A 24,543-nucleotide genomic window follows, 5' to 3' on the forward strand; every position below is an offset into this window, starting at 1 on the left:
AGTTGCCACAAACAAGAGAATTATTCATAATTACACTTGTCCAAAATCTGCAGGAACTCTGTACACATGTCCCTGTTCATTTTGCAAAACACCGACAGGTCCAAAATGAATCTGAACAGTTTGCTAATGCCAGAGCCTTAATATTAACTGCTGATAACTCAGGAATTCCACATGCAATCAACCTCTGAAGTTACAGTTTTACTGTCCTTGTAGATAAGAATTTATTGGTAATCTGGCTGTACAAGAGGGTCTGTGGGAATTCTTTTGAAAAGTCTTCTGCAGCAAACAACTCACTCTGATAACATGAAGAATTTGATTGTTACTTGGTTTTAAAGCAGTATTTGTCCCAGTGCTCATGAACAGTACTACAGGGAAAAAAGAAAAAGGTATTTAAGTGATATGAAGAAATCCAGGGCATCTGATTCAGCAGGAAGAAACACTGTGGGAACCAGCTATTCACCAGGAAATCAAACATATGTAAACTCAACAATTCTAGCTGCTCAAGCCACCCTGTTCAGATGTCTTTTCACTTGCCTTGCCAGCCACAGTGATGAGTATGAATACAGCACTTAAAACTAAACTGCTCAACATTTTCACTTCAGTCTTGTTTCGTGTAACCAGATGAAATAAATCCTCCTCAATCTCATGCAGGAATACTGAATGCTGACACATTTCCACAGTTCTCTACCCACACATTTTGGCATCTCAAGAATCAATTCAAGTTAATGAGTTTCATACAGTAATGAGAAAGCTGCAAATAAAATGAGACAAAGTTGTGTTACAACAAAATGCCGAATTATGATATGAATAAAACAAGCCTGGATACAATCAGCAGTCAATTAGAATGACAAATTCTGTGTGGTTTCAAATTAAATAATTTTAATGGAGCGTTGTAGGTTAGATACAGAAATACAGTTGCAGGCAGCCAAGAGTTTAGTTGCAAGTGTCCAGGATTTCCAGGCACTGCTACTAATATCTAAGTTTCTAAGGATGTCATTAACAAGGAAAAGTTTTTTTAAAGCTTCTTTGTTTAAATGAGGATAAAATTTTTCCAAAGTTCCTGTATCTTCGTTTTTTTAATTTTCAAGCTGTTTTACATCAGAATGTCTTTCAGGTTTTTTTTCTTACTAACATATTTACAACAAAATTGGGAAAAATAACATGTGAAGGCAATACAGTTGTTTCTCCTGACTGTGCTTACTGGCCAGGTGGCAAGTCTCAAACTTGTGCACGTACAAATGCAGCACTTTGCATCCACCCTTCTCACTGAGGCTGTATTTAGCTCTCAGTTTCTCCATGGACATTTTCCATGTGTACTTTGAGGTAGTCATTCCTTGTAAACTTCTTGTGGCAGAGCTGGCACTCTGCCATGGGGCGGTTGGGGTTGTGAGTCAGCTTGTGCCGGATCAGCATCTTCTTCAGGCTGAAGGACAGGTCACAAACCTGAGGCAGTGAACACAAGACAAAGACAGACAAAGTATTAAAATCTCAAGCATGTATAACACTCCTAAGGTTACATCACTGAGACTACAGCCACACATACCTGCAGTACTTAATAAATGAGCTAATCTTCGGAAGAAAAATTCCTTCAGAGCACCTGAAAGATTTTTACTCTGCCTGGAATCTTTTTATGCTGTATATTAGGAGTGGTACCACAGGCACAGGGATGCTGTCTGTCTAAAAAGACTCAATCTTCAAAACACCAACACATGGAGGTGTCCTGGTAACATTGTGGTGCTTTGTTCAGGTTTTTTTTAATGCTATTGTTCTATCTGGGATGCAGCAAAAATTGTGACAAAGCATCACGAGCAAACATCAGTTCAAATGAAGTATTTCCTTCCTGACCTCCAGAATGACACCTGCAGCTTCCAAAAGAATCAGTTCCAATTGCTCAGTTGCAAGGAGGGAGGAGTGAGAATGAACAGGTTCTGAAAACGGCAAGATTAACTACTAATGTAAAGGAAACATTGTTGTTTCATCCTTTCTCTGCCTGACTCAGAAAATGGCAGACATCTGATAAATGAAGGTGCAATTCCTTTGCATTATTATCTGGTGTGCTGCTCTCTCTCCTCCATTGTATTCCCAGCAGTCCACTTCGTTATGCCATTGGAAGAGATGGACAGAGGCATGAGGGACTCTGCCCATACTAAAGCCATTCCTTTATAAAAACCCCTGTACTGAAGTTAAAATGAAAAACAAAAGGTTAAAAGAACAAGTTCAGCAAAGAAAAGTTAGAATTACAAGTTAAAGCATGACATCAACTTGACTGAAACTGTGCAGTTATACTGTCACATTCACCTACTGTGCAAGGAAATATTCTAGCATGAATTTGACAGGGAAATGAAGAAAAAAAGAAAAAGAAGCAGCTGCTGATTTGACAAATGAAATAGACCAAAGTCATACAATTAAACAAGAATGAACATCCATAGGCTTGCACTCTTAAAATTCCATGTTCATTCCAGACAATATCTCTTTCATGCAGAAAAAACTTCAAGGAAGCCAGGACAATTCCTCTGGAGAAAAACAAAGCTTTAAATTTATACTGGCGCCCAACTACTGCAAATGCTGAATGAGGCCTGATTCCTTTTGAAACCACAACAAGAGCTGACTATCCAAGTTACATCATCTTGACCTCCAGCATTTGGATTTTATGCCAATTATGGCTAAACCAGTAAATGACCATAAAATGGCAATGGCCAGAGGCAAGTTTTGTACCCAAAATAATTTCTCCCCGCGCTGTGTGTGCTGCTGCACCAGAACATTTTTGACTTTATGACATGACGTAATGCTGAAGACCTTCATGTAGCAACTGCAGCTCTCCAGCTTTCTCCCAGTGAATAATCTCTGAATAAACCTCTTTGAGACCCAAGCAACAGCCACCCTTCGTTACTAACAGAGAACCTCAACTGCAGCACCCACCGGCCAGCTCTGAGCACCGCTTTTGCCACAGCCAGGTTTGTTGCCCCTTCACAGAGCACACAAGGGGAACCCATAACATCTATCTAACAACAGCCACAAATCCCAGTGTGTTAGAAGTGTCACACACTCATAAATACTCCATGTTTCTTGAGAGCCAGGAGGCCAATCAGGGATACACACAAGACAAGATGGGTGTTCTGTGTATGTTACACACATCTCTTCATTTCTAAAATAAACAGCTTATAACACAGCCTCAAAGTACTTGTCATTCATTTATTCTGCTGATGTGACCAATGTAATGTGTCCTTCTGTTCCTCCAAGGCTCTAACATGTTGTGCTACCTTCCTTCTTCAAAAAAACACATGGAATGCACAGGATTGTTATAGGTATGGCACATCCTGTGCTGCTCTTATGCAGAAAAAAGTTTTGGGGACTTTTTAAAAGAGTTTGATTTGTATATCAATTTTGTAAGCACAACCGATACTTTACAGATTTACAATCACTCTTGCTCATGTGCGCTTGAGCTCTAATCAGTCTCTTCAAAATGATCAAAGTTTTGGTCAGGTAGGGAGGATGGAAAGACTGACATTTGAAATAAAGTGTAAGGTCAACCAGAGGCAGAGTGGAAGGAAATATTGTATTGGAAAGAAACCAGGACAGGCAGTACTTGACCTTTCTGCCCCCCAAAAATAATCTATTGTCTCTGAGAAACTGAAGTTCAATTGGCCTTCCAGTAAAAAACAGGCTGGTCTGGAGAGGGCAGATATCTAATTTTCTATGAAAAATTGCATTTCTATTTCCATATTTCAGTTATTTTCACTTTTCTAGGTGACATGTATTAGAATTGCCATCTTAAAATGGGAATATTCAATTTCTGCTATGATCCGTGGGATGTGAGAGCTTTGATACATTAGGGTCTAAAAATGCTTTTGCTGACTGATAAGACACAGAAATGGTCACATAAATAAACTGCAGCACCTCCCTCAAACAGAGTACAAGGATTAATTTCACATGTAACTCAGTCCTGCACTGTAATGCCTGTTCCATGTGCCTGAGAGAGAGACAGGAAGAGAAGACATGATTTTTATTTCTGACCCTGGAAAAGAATATCTATTTAAAGCAAAAATATAGACTAAAAGAATTGGTATGTGGTATTCCAGAGATAAGAACTTGTGGAAGCTGCTGTCATAAATTACCACTCAAGTCATTATATGAAAAAATGAGAGCATCTAAAGCTACCCTGAGCAGAATAAAAAACTGTAGGTGAAAAATCAGGTAGTCCACAATAAATGCCTCCCACAGGGATGTTTTTCTGTAATTGTCCACTACTGCTTTTCCTGTAACTGCTGCATAAACATCTGGAATCATGCAATGTGCAAGACAGCTCCGGAGGAATGGGCTGCTCTGGGGGACATTTACTGTGTCCCCAGCATGTGCAGAACAGGAGTCCAGGTGAAATAAGGAGAAAAGACTGAAAACATCAATTTTAGCCATCTACAAGTGTGCATTAAGTAACAGACCATGGTGGGCACCTGGGTGACTGGAGCATGCGGGAGTGAACAGTGGAGGCAACTGCTCCTATGTCCAAACCCCAAAAGATCAGCAGCCTCTGGCAGGGTGCTCTCAACAAAAGGCTCCTTCTGAAGGCTGATTTTGGTGAAACAAGGTAGAAAACTGAAGTACAAAAAATATCACCAGTAACTGAAGGCACACTCTGAAGATTTCTCAAGTGAAGGACTAGGATTAGACACAGATTACAGCTGCTTCTAGAAATGCTATGGTTTGGGAAAGTACATGTCTACTTGATTAATGAGGAAAACTGAAGGAAAAGCTGAAACAGGGAAGTATGCTTTCATACAGCTCCTATTGCTAATTAAAGCAAGGAAAAATGATAAAATATAACCACCATACCAAGTCAGTCTGCAAAAGCACACTCTGAATCCAATAGCAGTGAACCTTGGATCCACAGTGTGGGAAAAACTGCATTTACACAGCAAGCTGGCCAAGAGCTGCTAAACAGTATAACAATCTGAAAGCTGAAAAAGTTATTGTCAAATGATTTGGAGTTAGAGAAATCCTCAAGGTACTACCCAGAGCCAGGCTGAGATTATCCCAAAAGAATACAGCAAATCTCTTAACTTATAGACGTCAGCAAAATATCTTAGTTGAACTTTTTCATGAAATTAATATATTTTATTCTCAATGAAATGACATCAGATCATTCATTAAAAACCAGAACAGTTAACAGACCCTTGAAACTTTCCTGCCAAGCTGTTATTCTAATTTTGCATGTAATTATATAAATTTCTGAGGAAATTTACAGCTGCTCAGACTGAGCCATCTAGGATATAATTGAGAGCTGGCACTTGCCTGTGACTGCCTCATGAAGACTCAGTATCACAAAACAAAACACCTACACTAATTCTACACCCATTCTGATACCTGCCTTTAAATCCTTGAGCAAAAATTTTGGCATTTGATAATTCTGGAAGACATTATTCCCCAACAGTTGCTGCACATTCAGCCTTCCCACCTACCTCCCAAAAGCTGAGAGATGTTGCATACAAGGGGGGCAGGCTGCACCAAGGGTACCTGACAGTGATCTATGAACTGTCACAGGATATGCTGCATTTCAGCCCTGCGAGCGTGCACAGCATCCCAGATGCCCTCACTGAGCAACTAGAGGCTGTGGGCAGATGTTGAAAATATCAGACCAGATTTCACCAGAAACAGCCAATTCTGAATTCATATTTGTGTCATTCAACATCAGAAGCATTGAGATTCCATGTAATAAATTAAATCCCTTTTCCTACACCAGCTAATCTCCAACTATTAACCTGTCATACAATTCATACAGGAACCCAAGCAGCACAAACTTGTAAATGGTAACGTACAAATTGCATTACTAATGGTGAAAATAACCCTCATGGGATCCAAAACCATAAAATGAACGGGTGTGCATGGCTCTTGGCAAGCAAAGAGGGTACATGAAATTCCCTGAACGGTCCTGAATTCCTTGGGCAATCCAAGCCCATGTGAAGTGTAACCATGCCACAAGCTCTAAGTACAAGGCCACAATACCCCTGCAATTAAATCCTGAGGCTGAGAAGACAAAGGGGAAAGAGGAGAGGAACTCACATCACACTGGAAGGGCTTCTCCCCGGTGTGGGTCCTCATGTGCTCGTCCAGGCCTCGCTTCTGACTGAAAGCCTTGTTACACTCGGAGCACTGGTACGGCTTCTCCTGCGTGCAATGACAACAGCGAGTGAAAGTGAGTCAACACAGAGCCCAGGCCATTAAAGGAGTGGAATTCCATGCTGGATGGTGCAAGTTTTATTTTCTCTCCAAGGTATTACAGTCAGTGAAAACAACAGAAAACGACTTTCAAATGATTAAGTGAAAGCTGGGAAAGCTGAGGCCTGACAGTTTCCACTTCAGCACCCACTTATGAATTAATTATCCGTTCCAGTCTTTCAGACTCAGCCATTTGGGGAGCCTGCTTTTTGTCACGTGAAAGGTACAGAAACATACAATTCCAATGTTCTTTCATTTATCCCCCAAAAATGCTTAAAGCACACAGACAAGTAAGATTATCTACAGAAACTTCGAGTTTGTCTGGAGGTTTCCAAGCAGGGGAAGAGGACGTACAAGGAAAGCTTGTGGCAGCAGAAAAACTTACTTTGAAAAGTGGTGACAGAAGGTTAATCACATACTCATTGCAGAATCTCAAAAGAAGTGCAGATGGCAACCAAACCATCTGTATTTTTATTAGAACTATTGGTTAGCAGCTACTGTAAAACATGATGTTAGAAAAGTTGCAATCTCATTAACCTGAAACAAATAATTAGAGATAAATAAGGAAACCCACTTATGTAAAGATTTTTTTCTTATGTTCTTCCTTCGTGTAGAAATTTTTATAGGTGTAATTCCCCCTCAATTCCACTAAAGTTTCAGAAAAACTGTATAGAAATCAACAATAAATCAATTAAATGCAAAAATTAGCGTTATGGCAGTGCACATGGCGTCATTAAAATTTTCATGTTCTAGAGGCACCCTTATTTTTGCACCAACTAGACTTCCTTCACCCTTGTTCTACCTTTTTCTGTGGTCTTTAATTCTGTACTGCTTAAGTTCTGAAGAAAGGTATTTTAAGAAAAGTAAATGCTTTTTACTAAATTAAATTGAAAGCAATGACTATAAATCAATAGGCCAAAAAAAAGCAGCTAGATCTATGAATTAACAAATAATAGGCAGTAATCAAGTTCTTTGGGGAGATGATGTGGGATCCAAGGATGAATGAGATGGAACAACTCAGCCATTAAAGCAACCAAGAGAATAAGCTGTCTGGTTATTGAATTCCTACTCTCAGTCTCTGGGAACCATCAGGTCTCCATTCACCATACACCTAACACAGTGCACAATCAATTAGTGCTGGCTCTGTCCCAGTCTCTCTCTTTAGGGCAGGTCCAGAGACCTCAGTGGGGCAAAGATGGGGTTCTTTTATTTCACAGTCTCCTCCCACCAAGTTTCCTAGAAAAGGCAGTGTTACTGCCATGATTCTTCAGTAGAAAGCAAAACATAACAAATTACCTAAAAAAGATCTGAATTGATCTGCAAAAAGAAAAAAAAAAATCATCTAGACCAAGAAGTTCATGTCACAAGGAGCTTTGCTGACTTGACTAACAATTTCATGGAGCAGGGTCTGCGTTTTTAAGGGAAATGTACGAATAAGCCATGTGAAAAGCAGGTTTCTGCAACAACCCTTTAATTGGTTTTGCATTGTGGTTAACACAAACCACATTTCTGTGAGTTCTCCAAAAGCAGCCTTTCTGTGTGGAGGCTGTTCCCCAGAAAGCGCAAAGTGAAGTATACGATGTGCACATCTTAAACACCTACAAAAGCATTCACTACTGCAAGCTGCCCCAGGTGGACTGGCTCCCTTTTTATTATCTTGGTCTTCAGCTAACTGAAGAACTGACTTGATAAGGACCAGGTCAGTCATTCCAGTGCTAAATGGATTTCAGGATTCCAATTTGGACAAAGAGCCATTTTAAACTCTGGGAAGCTGGAGTCACAAACCTGGGCTGTATTATCTTCCTCAGGTTATGTTTGGCCATTCTATATTTTATATTTGTATTATTCTCTGTGGCTAAAATGGTGTATCTAACACCCCCTTGGCATTTGTATTGAAATTTACATCTGTAGTGCATGAAACACATCCAAAGCTGTCTTTGATCTAATTTTAGATCCCTTCCATCTGTATATTCCAGTGACTTCAGCAGACATAACTGATTCACACCAGCCTCCTCTCTCCTGAGTGAAGCTGCCCTCCATTCACATCTGTGTCTGTTTCAGGAAAACCAGTAGTGCTTTCCAGAGCAAAACTTGGCCCTCAGTTTATCTCCAGAGAAAAAGACTTATTTTTGTTGTTGATTTTGAAGAAAATATCATCCTCACAGATCAATTTCTTCAAAACAAAACATTCTGTGCTTTTCCCTTTCTCTCTGCTTCTTCTCCCCCTCATGTCAAATTTCCATTGCACAATGGCTGGAGAAAGCAACACTTGTAACATGGAAAAAGTGATATTTGCTTGGCATAATCATCACTGCTTTAAATGTGAACAGACAAAAAAAAAAGATAAAAACCATAGCAACAGGTCTGAAAAAGCTAATGCCACCACCAAAGGACAAAAGGGGCCAACACTGAGATAAGAAAAAAGCTGGACAAATTTAAAACATGAAGAAAAAGGAAAAACCTGCTAACTATCAACAAAACAGGAGCTCATTGGGAAGATGATCCAAATCTGACTTCAGTGGAGTTAGCAAGTGCTGGTACTATAAATCTGCCCTCTGCTGAAGAAGCATCTGCCAGGCCATGGCTGTGGTGGCAGCCAAGCTGAAGGGTTACATGTGTTTTCTTTTATTGACCATCTAAACAAGGAAGGGAGCAGGGAGAGCGAGAGAAACAGGACATGGCTGATACTGCAGTGATTTAATACCTCAGTTTTAAGCATGCCAGGTATGAACAGAAATATGCAGGTCAGGATTTACAACCTTTCTGCCTCTCAACAAGGAAAGGCCAAGGAGAGCCCAATGATCCTCTGGAAGGTGCTTTGCTGTAAGACTGACCCATGCTGGCCCAAAAGCTCCCATCTCTGGTGGGTTTCACCATTAAAACTGAGAGAAATTAAACATTTTCAAAACCACATCAAATAAAACAGGGCCTGCAGTACACACTCCTGTGTCTGTGGACGGCTCAATCACAAATCACACCTTGAATTCTAAGCAAGTTGTGCTTTGCACTAGGAAAGACCTCACTCAAAACATGACAAATCTCAAGGACATTTGGTGAACCTTCAACAGCTTGACACAAACTGTGCACAGAGTGTCCTGCAAGCCCAGCAGATGGAATTACTCAAATGCAGAATATTTGAACTGCCAGCTGCTGCTGTAGCTGCCTGTATGGTCCTTAAGAACTATAAATACATTATGCACACTAAGGTAGCACCTGTGCTCTGTAAACCTGGCAATATTGGTTACACAGGTGAAACGGGAATGACTTCAGTAGGAGTCTCTCCAAGTTGCTTTCTAAATCTGAATTTAGAACTATTTCATCAGCTCAACAGTTACAGCAAGACAAACATAATTTAAATATTATTATTATTAATATTATGATTATCATTATTACCCAATAAACATATCTCAGATGAAAATAAGAGTAAGGAACACAACTACCAACTTGATGGGCCTATATTTTCAACATGCTGAAAACTGAAACTTGAGAGAAGCTCAGAGAAAAAGGAAAAGCTGATCAGGTCTTGTATTACATGTAAATATTTACACTTGTGACGTGAATGTGACAACTGACAGGAATAATGGTGATGCTACAGGACACAAAAAGCAATTAAAATAAATAAATAATCCCTTTCTTTCCATTATTCTAATACAAAGCCTTCCTTTGCTCACAGAAAAATCTTAAAATGTCTGTTCATGAGACACTGCTACAGTAACATTATCTGCTTTTAAATGGCATTTTATGTGAAAATTTTGAAAATATTCATATTACTGTTACTAAATATGATTTATATGCTTGCATTATCACCTGAACAGAAGGTTTAATAAAAACCTGCTTTGAAAAAAACATCAGGCAAATGGAAAAATGTGGCCTAGAATGAACAAACATGACCAACCAGATAACATTGAAATACACCAGCCATGTCTGCAGCTACCAGGAGCTCATTACTCACAAAGAGAAATCTGGAAACCCTTCAGCTTTGCCAACCTGAAAATGCAGGAAATCTGCTTACACTTAAAATCACAGATAGCCCAAGTTAATGGACTCCAGTTTTCTATCTAAGTGAAAAAAAATCCAAGAACTAACAAGATGCTTTCTCAGAACTAGAAAGTTTCTGCAGGTTGCAGCAAGTGGCTGGCCCAGAGACAGAGGCCTACTTAAATTACTGACATAACATTGACACTGGAACACAAAGGGTGATGAGAATTTACAGCTCTACAGAAACAGTAGGGATTGGAAACTTATAATATTAAGCCTCAATTAAAAATCACTTACAAGAACATGTTGAAAAGCAAAATCCTTTAAAAAAATATTTCCAACAATTCGAGCAGGCCAAAAAATTTTCCTGTTAAAACAACTGTGAAATAATTCTGGCAGATTTAAACAAAATGTGACTTTTATTTGAAATGGCTAATGGTTTTTTTTAGAACAGGTCTCAATTAATTCAGTTTTAGGAGTATTTTTTAAAATAATCTTTTTTGCAATAAAATTTATAATTAAAACAAAAGCATGAATCTTATCTCAAATGCCTGCCAGAAAAAAACTGCATTTCTTAGAAAGATCTAGTATATGCAATTCATTGGGCTTTACCGTATCATTAACTTTCAATTTTCCATGACAGTCCTGCCCATTTGCTGCCCATAAACTGAAAAGTTCTCGTTCCTTTGCAATTTTTTGAACTTCTGAGGTAATTTCTGGCCCTAAAATTTAGTGAAGGAGAGTTTATGTAATCAGCATTGATGAAAATTCTACAGATGTTCACCTGCTCCTGGAAAACAACAACACCAATATAGAAAAAGTACATTTTCACTCTATGAGGAAGGCATGGTCATCAGTCAACATCACATAAAAAAGTGTGAAAATATAAGTGCAGTGGTATTTAAACCTTCCACAGTCTATATGCAAACACAGATTCCAGAAGCAAAGAAACCACAGCCCTGGCAAAGTCATCATCCTCAGGCAGATAGATGGGAACTCAACCCCTATCTCACCAACAGGGAAATATAGATAAAATCTAAGGTGGAAAAACCCCTCCAAATTCAAGCAACACATCATATTATCTCATTACTCACTGTCATGTGAAGTCTATCTTTAGTACACAAAGACATATTTTTTTACAACAGCATTCTATGGTGCTTCTAAAACACACAACACTTCCTCAAACTTTAGGTTCAAATATTAGCTGAGAAACACAGGAAAAGTGAAATTATGTCAATCCTGTCCTTGCATTATTTCTCATTTACTATTATCTTAATACTCCTTGGGTTAAAGAAGGGGGGGCAGTGTAAAGTTCCAAATGAGTGCCTTGGAGAGCCTGTTTAACTCAGGGCCTGCTCTTGGTCAGGGAACAAAAACACTGTCTGCAAGAGTCCTCTACAGGAAACTGCCTCACTTCCACACTCACCATGATTTATCCCTATGCCCATGAAATCCATAAATAAAACTCGAAATTATTTCAAGGTTGGTTAATTCCTACACATATTGTAGTTTAAACCTATTTAAATATTAATGTGTTTTAAAATAGTAGGCACTTATGCATGAAACAAAAATTATGCACTGAAATGCCTCCAATCTTTAAACTACCTCAGAAATGTACCTCATTTAAGCACAGGCTGGCAGCTTCCACCCACTGGAACTCAGATTTTTAAAGCAGTTATAAAAATTAAATATATCTGTTATATGTAAATATAAAATATTCAAATCAAGTCATGAAAAGCCATTTTCAAATAGCTTCAACTCTTTCTGTTTTCCATCACTGAATCCAACTGTAATAAAATCACCATTCACAGAAGTAATGAAAACATCAATTCAACATGACAACAACTCTGGGCACCTATCAATGGCCATATTTCCAAGCATTAGCAATTCTATTGCTACAACACAGAACAATTTTTCCACATGTTTAAACTCATACATTGCCATGTTAAGTCAGGCCCTGAATAAAGCCTTAGGAAAGAGCTGAAGTTTCCTGCAGCGTGAGGGTTGGAAATGTGCATGTACCTCCCTCAAAGCTGATATGGTCTGTAAACTCATTTCATCAACAACTTCACTAAGTTCCTCATTTATGTTTTCCTAGGCTGTTATATTTCTCCTTAAGGGAAAAAACCCCAAACCTATCAAACCATAAAGCAAACACATTTACTTTCATAGAAACAAATCAGTGCTCAGGTGACATTTTACCATCAAGTGGGTGGTGTTTTCTGCCCTGCCCTGGCCAGCAGGAGTTTGGCCTTACCTTCTCTGTTTACCCCAGAGCTGGAGCTGACACCTGTGGCCACCCAGGCTGTGCTCACTTTAGCAGCTGCCAGACCTTAATCAACTTTCTCCAATGATTTTTCCAGCAGCCTTTCCTGATCCCCAGCATCAGGTCTGGCATTTAAGCCCACTGGTAAAATACACTGAGATTTAATCTCTACCATCTTTGGTGAATGCCACAGTATTACTTTAAAGCTACTTTTCACAAACTTTCTGGCCAAAAGACCAGATTCTTTTTTTCAAGATATTTATAAATAAAAAATTTATCATTGCAGAAGAGTGCTATGATTGTGTTTATTTCCACATTGCTAGGCTCAGCTGATAGAAAAATACTTTCAGTATTCATACATCTCGTTATTTACTTTCAACAATGATTTTGCATGCAAGAATGAATTTCAAATAAAATGCATGTGTAGGAAAGGGTAAAAAAGAAAGAGCAAACAACCTTACACCATTTTTAAAAGTCAAAACATGGGATGACTGAAAAGAGAAATTTTAGGGGGGACTTCCTGGTTTTTCTAGTTCTTAGAACTGACAGAAGGACCCAAACCTTTTGCAAACACAGTGCATTTTTTATTTCCTAATCTTTAGTTCATCTTTGTTTAAACAGCCTAGGAACACAGAACAAGTCCCGGTGCATTAGCATTGTGCTCAGGGGTCTCAAATGCTTTCTGCACAGGTTTCTTTCTTCCCTGGAGAAGTCCTTACATGGTGCAGTTAGAACACATCTCCTTCAGAGTCAGGATTCAGATCACAAGCCCTCACTTCAGGACAGACACCCCTGGGCAGCTCAGCAGCTCTTTCCTCTGCTCAAGGGGGGTTGGTTCGGTTCTGATTTCCTGACAAGCATCAATCTACTACTAAGATTTATTTAATCTTCACATTCTGGCCAAGTGTGTGTCTTCCCCATTTACCTCTCAGTATTGCTGCTCCCACATTTCCTTTCCTTCCCTTTCCAATTCCCTTCACCACTCTGTTCTTCCACATCAGCTAAAATACATATTTATTCCCTTGTACCTGTACTAATATTAGTACAAGCTATTTACAAATAGCTGGTAGTAATATTTACTCACCTGAACAATAAAACAACAATAGCTTATTATCCTGTAGTACTCCATGGATAATGTTCTGCAGAACAGACTCTGGCATAACTCCTTTTCCTGGCTTGAAAATCCATGGAAGTCAGTAATAAACTTTGTTTTTATTAATAATTTCAACCCTTTTTTTTCCCCTCCTCGTCCTAAGACCTCCTTTGATTTTTCAGCTGTCCAGTTCTACTCAGATATTAAACAAGGTGAACTGGGGGGAAAAGGGGAAGCTGAGACATGCAAGATTATAGCAACAGACCTCAATTAAGAAATTACTATTAATGTAAATGTTATCAGTACTGCTTGTTGTTACTTCTAAATAAAAAAAATATTTACATGGAGACAAATGAATATGTAATGGCAATCCAATATGAATGAGCCTCACTGTCCAGTTTTGGGATAAGAACAGCATAATCATAAAAAGAATCAAAATCTAATCAAGTCTAAAAAACCATGTTTGGTCTGCACATTTTAATCCTACAGCATAGCTGTGGGGATGACCAGCAGTCTTCTTAGCCCCTTCACACACAAAAATAAAAAACCTGAAACGTGACCCTTGAGATGTAGATGATCAACACATCTCAAGTATATGGAAATACTTAGATTACATTTGGTGTGCACTGAGTTCTTTGTACCTCTAAGAATAGTATTTGGCCTCCATGGTACAGTAGAGCATTTCCTGAGACATTTTAAAACAAATTTTATTATGTCTAAAGCCTGTCTAATTACAGTGTCTACATATATTAAAAAGAAATAGGTGCTCCTTAAAATTTATTTTCCTAACTCCTTCCTTTCCTATCAGCTAAAAAATGCTTAGAAGAAAACATCATTTGGTGTAAATCACTGTAAACTCTAAAAGCCTAATAACGTTATTTTTCCTCTATTTTCCTTCTACAGAGGCTAGGGAGTGTTTGTTGTTCTTACTCAAACTGTATGAAAAATCAGGAAAAAAAAAAAAAGGATTTGGCACCATTTCAGAGCTTGTTTACTCCTCAGTCATGCAGAACTTAGATGGGTCATGAAACTTCTCATAGTGCAAACACAGTTAAGAGGTGACAGTAACAACAGAAAAGAATTTATAGCACTACTTAAAGTGATTTAACAGCTGGAAAAAAAGGAGAAACAACTAACAATATGACACTAGCCTGTTCCCAACGAACTACCAAGAGTATTGCACAAACTACTCATTACTTGCATAGCTTGGGGTACAAAAGCTACAACTTTATCTAGCACCTCAGACTTAATATGCTTAAAACCAACACAGAACAGCAGAAATTTAAACAGTTTTTAATTTTACTTATTTAGAAAGCAATTCTGTGTGCCCACTTGTATATGGAGACTACTAAGTCAAATGTCACCTTTCCTACTTCCCAGTAGATGCAAAATTTTTTTGGTTTGGCCTCAAGGCTGCATTGATCTCTATGAGCTGTAACAGCTCCCAGTTAAATAAAGTTATATAAAAATTGTTGTCAGTTAATAAAGTACAGCCTCTAGAAAAGCTCACAGTGACTGGACTTTACAGGCACAGTAAGAATCAAAGCACTGGATATTGAAGTTTCAGTCACAGTGAAGCCTTTACAGAGCTGTTTACTCAGTGAACATTAATTTATATCTATAAATAACCATGGGTTAAATGAAGAGGTTAGTACAGCTATTATTTCAACATAAAAGAAATTAAACACAGAAAAAATAGAAGGTAATGGAGTTCTAATTAGAATTTGCAAGTTAATGACTTGAATCTTTGCCTCTTATTTTGATAGGCATAAAATACCTTGGTTGGCAGAGCCTAATCACTACACAAACAGCAATTAATTACTTTTCAGCACAGGAGTCCCAGACAATCCACAAGCAAGCATAAAAACTCCTCTTGTGGGGGACTTACCCTGGTGTGGGTGCGAATGTGCATCTTCAAGCCATCGTTCTTGCTGAAAGCTTTGTCACAGTAGGGACACTGGTAAGGACGCTCACCTGGGAACAAGAGAAGCATCAGGACCCAGAAATGTGCCCTCAGAGGATGAAGGCCTTGCAGCACAGCTCTTGGTCAAACTGAACTGCTTTTCTCTACAAAGAGCAGATTTAAACTTTAGAAAAATTACAAATAATCCTGCCTGAGTGGGATAGAGTGCTGGATCAAAATATTCCTCTTTGCTGACTGATCTTGCACTACAATATATGAATACACACAGACAGCCTTGGGGAAGTAAAACCAAAAAGAAAACACCTAATGCCCTTGCTCAAACCACATTCTACAGTGATTTACACATGGTCACTTTTATGGTTAGGCATTAACTGCTCCCAAATATTTTTTCTATTTCACATCTGGTCATCATTAGAGGCCTCTGGGTGTCAGAATCCCAATGGAATATAAAATCCACTCTTTAATAATGCTGGATCTGTGTTAGAAGCTGGTTAATCAAAAGTTTCTGCAGTATCTGAGTTCCAATTTATGACTGAAGTAGAAGCAGAACAGTGTTAGCATCTCCCTTGCAGCATCCCATATCTGAAAGGTATTTGTTTAATGCTCCATTATGCCGGTGTCATTTGGCATCCATTTTCCCAAACTCACATTAGTGTAATGTGGATACTGAGCCGTTCAGAGACAAACAGCAAAGAGTTTCTGAGCACCATCGTTTGGAAGACATGTACTTGAATTTTTAACTCTTCAGGCAATGCACCAGTATCTGAGTGTACTGCCTCCTGTTCCTGCATACAACACTTTAAAAGCAAAGATCAGGCTGTTTCCATTACAAAACACAGTAGAAAAATTGATAGAAAATTTTCTGTTAACAAAATGGATTTTGTTCTACACTACCATAATGCTGAAGGTGTCTTTTCAAATAAAGGTTTGTCACAAGTTAAGCAGAGCCTGTTTCATAAAAGTCAATGCACTGCTTTCTGCTCACAAAGATATTTCTGCATGCATAGATTTGACACAGACCAAATGTCAGGCACTTATTAACACTCACACTCAATCTTCTAAAACAGGCAAGCAAGATTAACTCCATTTCACAGTTTAAAAAATCCAAACCACACTATTTCTCTGATATACCAAAAATATTTACAAAGAGGTACTGCTGGACATGAAATCTCCATTTTCACACATTGTGTAGAGATTCAAGGGCACCTGAGGTGAGATGATTATTTAGGGAAGAGGATTGGCCACCCTCCTCTATTTTGTAGAACAATTATTTTGCTCTTTTGTCTTTTACTTCTGTAGAGGGAACTGTGAATATCAGAAGCACAAGATTGGCCAGTAAGGCACTTGTAAACACAAATATTCTTCTCTCTTGAATTCTGTTATCTCTCAGAAAGCTCAGCTTTCTGAGAGATAACAGAATCGGTGTGAATTGGGGTTTTGAGGTTCTTTTTAGGAAGGTGACAACCTCTCTGTTAGAGCTGTATTTTCACTGAGCAGTTTGATATATGATCCTCTCTCTCCTGACCCTCGATGCCTTTAATTCATGCCCCCGAAATTCAAACACACCAACAGTTGTCAGTACTCAAATATTGAATTAATTCAGCTGACATTTTTATGTCTGGGGGCTTTTGAACGGAGAATTTAAAGCTTTCAGCAGTTTGTAAGCAGATGAGCGATGACAGGTAGGAGTTGTACCCTCCTCCCTCATGTCTCTTTAAAGAGAAAGACTTTTGCCTTTAAAGGATGGGCTTGAGTTTGTCTGAAACAGATTAACAGCGTCCCTCTGAAATCAACCACGGACACCATGGTGCTTGATGAGGAAAGCCTCAGAAGCTTTCAGCAGATGCCAGCAGAGGGCAACAATGACTCCACATCACCTGAAAAAGTCACACCTGAAAAAGTCGGGCTTGGAGCTGCTGTTATAAACTGTCCGCTGCCAAAAATCTCCACTGCTCCAAAAATCGAGTTTACTGCCTAACTTAGACTGCCAGCTCTGACTTGACATTCAAACTAGGAACCATCTTGTTTTTCTAAATGATATAAATTTCTCATGCACTTGGGTGAAAAAATTCCCAGTAAAACTACTTAAAAGATGTTCCTAAGTAATTTTACTGTTGCTCTTACTTTTTGTTATTTTCTTTCACCTTTGGAGCTTGCATGCTTAGAATTTATTCAAGGTCCCTGGTGCTGACACAAGCATCTACCCTGAGCATAAACATCTTTTAAACTTATAACTTAGCTGCTACCTCAATTTTGTAGGATTTTACAAAATTAACAATGGACCACTTAAAATACATCTGTGCTAGCAACAACCAAGTTTCTTAGTAGAAATTTCTTACTAACTGCTCTCTGGAAAGGGCCTCTGTAGTCTGTCTCAGAAGTGAATAAACTGCCCTCTGACAATGCATCTTTTTTGCGATTTACTGTCTCAGGAGCCCAGCTAACTAACTTACATTAAATATCTGATCTTGTGGACAGCAGATCTGGCAAGATTATTACAACTCTACATAAAAAATAACTTCCTTCCTTGCTTCTGAGCCAGCCTAGGCAAACGTTATTCATGCTGCCAGTCAGCTTCTCATCAGAATGATTCCACATTTAAGGAGATTACTGGGAAGCAGGTGTTCCCCAAGAGAAATCTTACACACTCTGTCCCACTCTAAGTCCTGTAAGATAAACAGCAACCGTTTAACTTCCTCTTATAGTGTTATAAGCAGATGGAATAAGACGGCAACGAAGGGAAATACAGATTTGAAAAAATGAATGCTAGAAATATTCCTCCCACTTGTGAAGGCTTGTGCACTTGTGAAGTGCAACGTTTCATAGAAAACTACTGCCAGTGTCCACAAAGGAGAGGGGGTTGTGCTTGCACAAAGTTTAGAATTGTCACTGAGACAAACTGGAGAGCAAGAGCCATGTGATAGAAGCTGCTGGCAAAGTGACATTGTCCAGCAGGGCTTTCACATCCATCTACAGCCAGACAAGGACTACCAAAACCCCATTACAAACACTGCAGTAATAAATTTCAGGTTGTGCACTAAAATTGTGGAGATTTCCAGATGCAAAATTCCTCTGATCAGAAAATGAATGGATCTCTACCAAAGAGTTACTAAGAAAAGCAAATTAAATACCTGGCAAGTCATGAACCTCTATTTCCCTCGTCTTCACAAGAACGAGTTACTAAGAATTGAAGTGAAAGAAAGATTTCCCCTAGATAAACTACAACTTCTTCTTGGATTTGCTGCTAGAAGAACATTTATGAGATGGTGTCAATTTGTGATAACACCAGACTAAGAGGGGGTGCACTTTAAGTAAAGTCAATGCCAATTAACAACTAGGCCATTTGCACTCTGCATTTTTATATAAACACATTTTTATATATAGTTATATACACAAAACATAGAAGTATTTTTATGTTTGCGTGTTTTTAAAATTTGTTTTCTAAACAAAGCTATTGCTTTCATTAAAATAACAGAACAGTCAAGCAAGTCAAACGTAACAAATATGTAAGTTCACCCCTGAGTTACAACTGACTGTCATGTCCCTGCTGTTCCAGAACAAACTGCTCAACACATTAATGGCACTTCTGTACAAATAACCCCAAATAAATAATCCTGGGATAAATTGCAGTGGATTTAGCATAATTCAAAGTCTAGACATTCTACTTCCAGATTTTGTATGAACAAAAAAATCAGAGCTTTTAACATAATAACAATAAATTTAACCTTAATACAAGGATTATGAAAAACAATTCCATGATTGAAAAACATATGGGATTTTGATCTGAAACTACGTCATGACAGAATGGACATACTTTTTTCTCCTCTCCATCTCTAGCTTGAGATCACAATACCTAGTGGACCTTAATGTGGCTTAAGAAGTTAAATAGCAGATTCTCCCATTCTGGTTGGGTTCAGGACAGCTTGCCATGAGACATCGGCCATCAGAGGCGCTCTAAGGCAGCATTTACACTGAGTTTAGCACACAGATCTCCCAAACTCAGACACAAAACAATTAAGAAGCAAATCTATGTATACATTAGTTTTTGAAGATTTCAGTGGCTACAGGTAGACATTTAATAAGGACTTTGAGACAGTTAATCAAGCTGGTCATAAGCATTGCTATTTTCATACCGCATTTTGCATTCCCTGGAGTCAGCTGAGCCGCAAAAATAAAGCTGGTTCTCAAGTTAGGTGAAAACCTGATTAGAACTACCAATGTTACTGATTACTTCAGAACAATAGCCTCAAATAAGATTAAGCCAATATGTACTTTACAGCTGAGAAATGCATTCCCATCCAATGAAAAAAATGAAAAAGGAAACATCCATCTGAGAAATAGTCCTAATCTGAAGAGCCCAGCAAACCAAAGAAACAGTCTCACTGCTCTTTCAAACCATACCAGGGACTGATTTTATTTCATCTGTGAAATCTGCAGTCCTGCTTGCTGTCCCTGTTCCCCTGCAGCTTGCTTAGACACAAATACACACAAATACAATTCTCAGGTATTCATGTTAGCCTTCAAGCAGGATTCTCTGGCTTGCTGTCTTTACTGGAACTCAATTGTTCAGTTAAGGAATGAAGAATTTGAATTAAGCAATGAAATTATCAAGGTGGGGTTTTTCATACACTTTTTAATACATTTCTGCCCAGTTGGGGAATTGAGCATCAATTATTTTGGTCAACACCCACAAACACCAGAAAAAAACCTACAACAAACTGCACAGAACATCAGATCATGTGCAGCATATGCAGCCTCAAGAACTCCTCTGTTTAGTTTTCTTTACAAAAATGAATAAATATAATTACAGCAATGTGGTCCTCAGACTGTTCCACAGACTATTTCCCTTATTCTCCCTTTCATAGCTCCCTTTCAGATGGTGAACTATTATTTTTTTTTGGGATTAGAAGATTTTTTTAAAATAAAAAATTGTTATGTTTTTCTGTATAAATAGATATATATGTGCATTATTTCAAAACATCAGCTTTCACAACAGTTATAGCTAATTATAATCCTTTTTAAAGTCCTAACTCAAGCCTGGGGTAGGGGAGAGGGTTAGAAGGGAGCCTCTACCACTGCCCAACTGCAGTGGAATGAGCAGAGTTCACCTGGGGAGGAATTTGGAGGCCATCTGGATCACACATTTAACACTCCTTACCAGATGATCCACAGGGCAGCCCAGAATGGGAATTTCAAGGGGGCTTTTTTAGTCAGAGATAATCTGGGGTGATGACAGCATTCAACAGCAAGTAAGGATGGGCAAAAGGTTAATGGATGTAACAAAATTATAATCTGTGACATCTGCTTCAGAACACTGCTCAGAGAGGGCACCTGACAGCTTCACACATTTATTCTCAGCTGCTCTTGCCCTTAAACAGTGTTCCCATTCAATTAAAAACTGTGTGTCCTTAATTGAACATGGTTCAGTTAATGCACTATACAAATATGCACACACAAACACAAATAAACCTAAAATACACAGCTCTGAATTTCTCCCACTTGGAAGGGGACTTCATTAGGAATCAAAATTAAATTAAACAGGAATTCAGTGAACCCAGTGATTCCATCAGAACTTCAATTAGAAAATGTCAGGAAACCATTCACTGAGGAAAGATTAAAAATTCCCAAGTCAAGAAAATATTCAGTACATTTCACCACTTTGGTGTTGCAGTCCTGCGAGAAAACCAACACCTCTTTAAAATAATGAAGTTCCTCTTGTGTAGAGGTGGCAATTTCCTACATCCTGAGTAGCATCTTCAAAAGCATTTAATAGCCTGCATCTCTCAGGCATTTCTGTCATTTTGACCAGGGATTCCAGGGAGGGAAAAGAACGGAAGAGTAATCAAGAAGCCTGGCCAACTGCAACAATGAGCTGATTTCCTTATGACATCTGGACTAGTCTGAATCCAGCCTACACAATAAAAAGTGATCTGGCCTGTGCAAAATCCTGGCCTGCCTCTTTTTTAGCCACTAAACACTCAAAATTTAGCTCTTGAGAAGGTACAGGAGTCCCCACACAGAAACAGCTCTCTCATGCCAAGAGCTAAGCAACTTTGTGATCTGAAAGATAAAATCTTGAGGACCTCAGCTGAGACAAGACCCAGAAACACCAAAAGCACAGGTAATTTTATACTCATCATGGGCCAGATAAGGAAAGGGATAGGTCTGACTGCTCTGAGAACAGTCCTGTGCTCTGAGAAACACTCCTCAGGTATGGGGCAGAGACATTTCTTACTTCATTTTAACCAACATTCAAATCTGGCAGACTCTGAAGACAAGAGATGAATGCCTCTGTTTTTTCAGGTGGTTTGTTTCCTCACTGATGATGAATAACTCTGAGTTTGTGTATTTGTGAATGCTTTCTAACCAAACTCCAACACTCATTTTCCAGGCACCAGGGAGAACTAGAATTGGTTTCATGTAAATCAACAACGTGCATTTCCCATCCACTAAAACAGTCACGTATTTATTAAGAAAAAGCCTCAAATCCTATTCTAGCAAAGTAAGAAAAAACCAGAAGGCTTGAAATATTTTTTCCTATTACTTATCTTTTTCCTAGTATTTAGCAATGCTTTAATTTTTGAGGTATAGAAGTGGTATTTTCACAGCTGAGATGGTTTGTTTTCTGCAAAGTTTAGGGTTTATTCAAAGAATTCAGATTATTTCTACTTAAGACCAGTAAAATGTTTGCCCTATGTGGTCCACCAAAATTATCATTATATAATTGAGATATTGGCTATTTGCCACTAAATGAATCATAAAGACTAGTAAAAAATCCTACAAAATAAGAAGACTATCTGAATCCATGCAGTGAAGCATGAACTACCATTATTACTTACTTACAGCCTCTCATCAGTTCTACAGTGGTATCAAGATTTTAAGTCATCTTAAGAAAGAAATAAAAACCAGACACAACTTTGAAGAAAAAACCAGTTCCATTCTTTGCAGCTATCAGTGAAATTAAACAATCTGATTTCTCTATGAATGGAAAATGTAACATCTATTACTTCAGTGAACCCAATGGTCAACTAAGTCTTTTAAAGAACAGCATTAATCCATCAGTAACTCATTTGATCTAAAGAGGTCTCATTCAAATAACCTATCCCTCAAAAGAACATTTCCTCATTCATGGGTACAGACAACAAGAAGCTGACAGCTGCATGAAACTTTACAGGTATTTTTAAAGATTTAGCTGTTGTCTGGAGATGAACAAGACAATGATGTATAAACTGAAAGGTTTAGAAATGCAGAACCTTACCTCTGAGGCCTTCTGCAAGCTCCTTTTTAAACTGGGTAGATAAAGGAGGGATCATTTATAAGTTATTATTAGAAAGAACCTATCTGTAGACATTTGCAAGCTGTTCACTGACTAGATACAGATACATTCCTTCACATACTTCATTGGCATATGAGAGGAAGTTCCCTCAAGCTTGCCTTTTATCTTTTTTCCTATGTAAGAAAATATAAATTACTTGTAAGGTAATTTAGCAGAAGATCTGCAGGAATGAGGATCCTGGCTGTACATTATTATGTACCTGAACCAACAGTTGCTTGTTTAGCTATTAAACCTTTGGTGATATATTTTACACCATAATAAATAAAATTTATCCTGTACTTGAACTCATTACTTCCTTCAACTACTTTGAAGTCTTCTGTGTTCAGAGATGACTAAACTACTGTTAAAAACCAAAGATCTTTATTATTACAACTCCACTACTAAAATTTTACTTGCCCAGGAATTTTGTCTTAGAAGTGAAAAATCTGAACTGAGACATTTATGTAGTTGGGACTAAGTAGGATTGTAAATATGCTCAAAAGCTTAGTTAACTTGTAGAAATGGGACTACAATGGCAAAATTAGGTGCATAACATCAGGCTCTCAGTGCAGGAGGCATTTCAAGAAGGCAATCAGCAACTCAAGTTATATATCTTTGAAAGCTTATAAAACAATCTCTAAGATAAATTGAAAAACATTGCGTTAGCACAAAGGATAAAAAAGTCTGTGGTCCAAACGCTTTTTGCTGTTTTAATGTAATCTCTCAGTATTATCTTTTACTCATACACATGGAAGTCAATTTTCAAAGAACCTTCTCAAGTCATGCTTAAAAAACCAACCTGCTTTTTGCAACTAGCAGAGCATGTAACATGTAAGAAAGACACAATAAGTCATGGCTTTCAAATGATATAGAATTGAAAAACTCATCTTTTCAGAGAACATTTAGGACAGATGTAAGTTATCTTACTGGCTTATTATCAGGACTTGGACTAACTGTGATGGTAAAAGCAAAGTAAGGTTACATTTTAACCTATATTTACTCATCATTTTCTGGAAGACGTTTATGGCCATTAGTTGTTCTGTATCAGTAGGGAAAAAAAGGACAGAATTACAGTTAAGTCCCTTAATTCCCCTAGCTCTAAAAGAAATTTACCTGCAAATATAAACCACTTCAGAACAACTTTCACTGCTGCACAGCTTGATGTGCTACATCCCAAGGATGGAAAGGATTAGGAAACAACTAATTAGGAAGGCAACAGCATAAACAGCAAACAGATAAAATGTGTGTGTTTTTATATCCAGATACCCACACAGGCACGCACAAATCCACACACACCCCACAGCAATTAATACCTTTAAACAGATATGCATAAGGCAACTGAGAAGCTGCACAAACTGCAGCCAGAAACTGCTAACACTGAAAGTTGCTTAAAACTTCAGGGAAGCGATTAACCTCCCAGCCCCTGGGTTTCCAGCCCGTGGAGCAGACCATAGGATTTCTTTTACAATTTATGAACAAGCCAAGGAATTTATATCACAGTCAAAGGATTCTTTTGCTGAATTAACCCCAGCTCCCTGTGACCCTAAGAAGTCATAAACCAACAGGATACAGGAGAGGGAGAATGTGCTCTAGTGTTTCAGCTGACCTGCAGAGCGCTGTCTGTGTCATGCCAAGGCTGAAACCCAGATGATGAATTACAGAGCAACACTCCAGGTTCAGAGGCAAAGATCACCCCCTTCCCTCTGTACATGCACATGCAGACATGTTCACTCACCCCAAACCAGCTCAGTTGC

General features: G+C 38.4%; 1 protein-coding gene across 3 annotated transcripts in view; it reads right to left on the reverse strand.

Moving 5' to 3' along the window:
• Positions 1–533: 533 nt before the first annotated feature.
• Positions 534–24,543, reverse strand: part of PRDM5 (PR/SET domain 5) — a 59,176-nt gene continuing 35,166 nt past the window's right edge. For 2 of the 3 annotated variants that reach the window (XM_063158024.1, XM_063158023.1), the window contains exons 14-16: positions 15,439–15,524; positions 6,058–6,162; positions 892–1,443 (exon numbers count right to left, since the gene is read on the reverse strand). In XM_063158024.1, coding sequence (XP_063014094.1) covers positions 1,279–1,443; positions 6,058–6,162; positions 15,439–15,524 — 356 coding nt within the window. In that variant the 3' untranslated portion in view covers positions 892–1,278. Of the gene's footprint in view, positions 752–891; positions 1,444–6,057; positions 6,163–15,438; positions 15,525–24,543 lie in introns of those variants that run through there. The other variant, XR_010027939.1, reaches the window with a different exon arrangement.

This window comes from Melospiza melodia, chromosome 5, assembly GCF_035770615.1.
Source record: "Melospiza melodia melodia isolate bMelMel2 chromosome 5, bMelMel2.pri, whole genome shotgun sequence".
NCBI lineage: Eukaryota > Metazoa > Chordata > Aves > Passeriformes > Passerellidae > Melospiza > Melospiza melodia.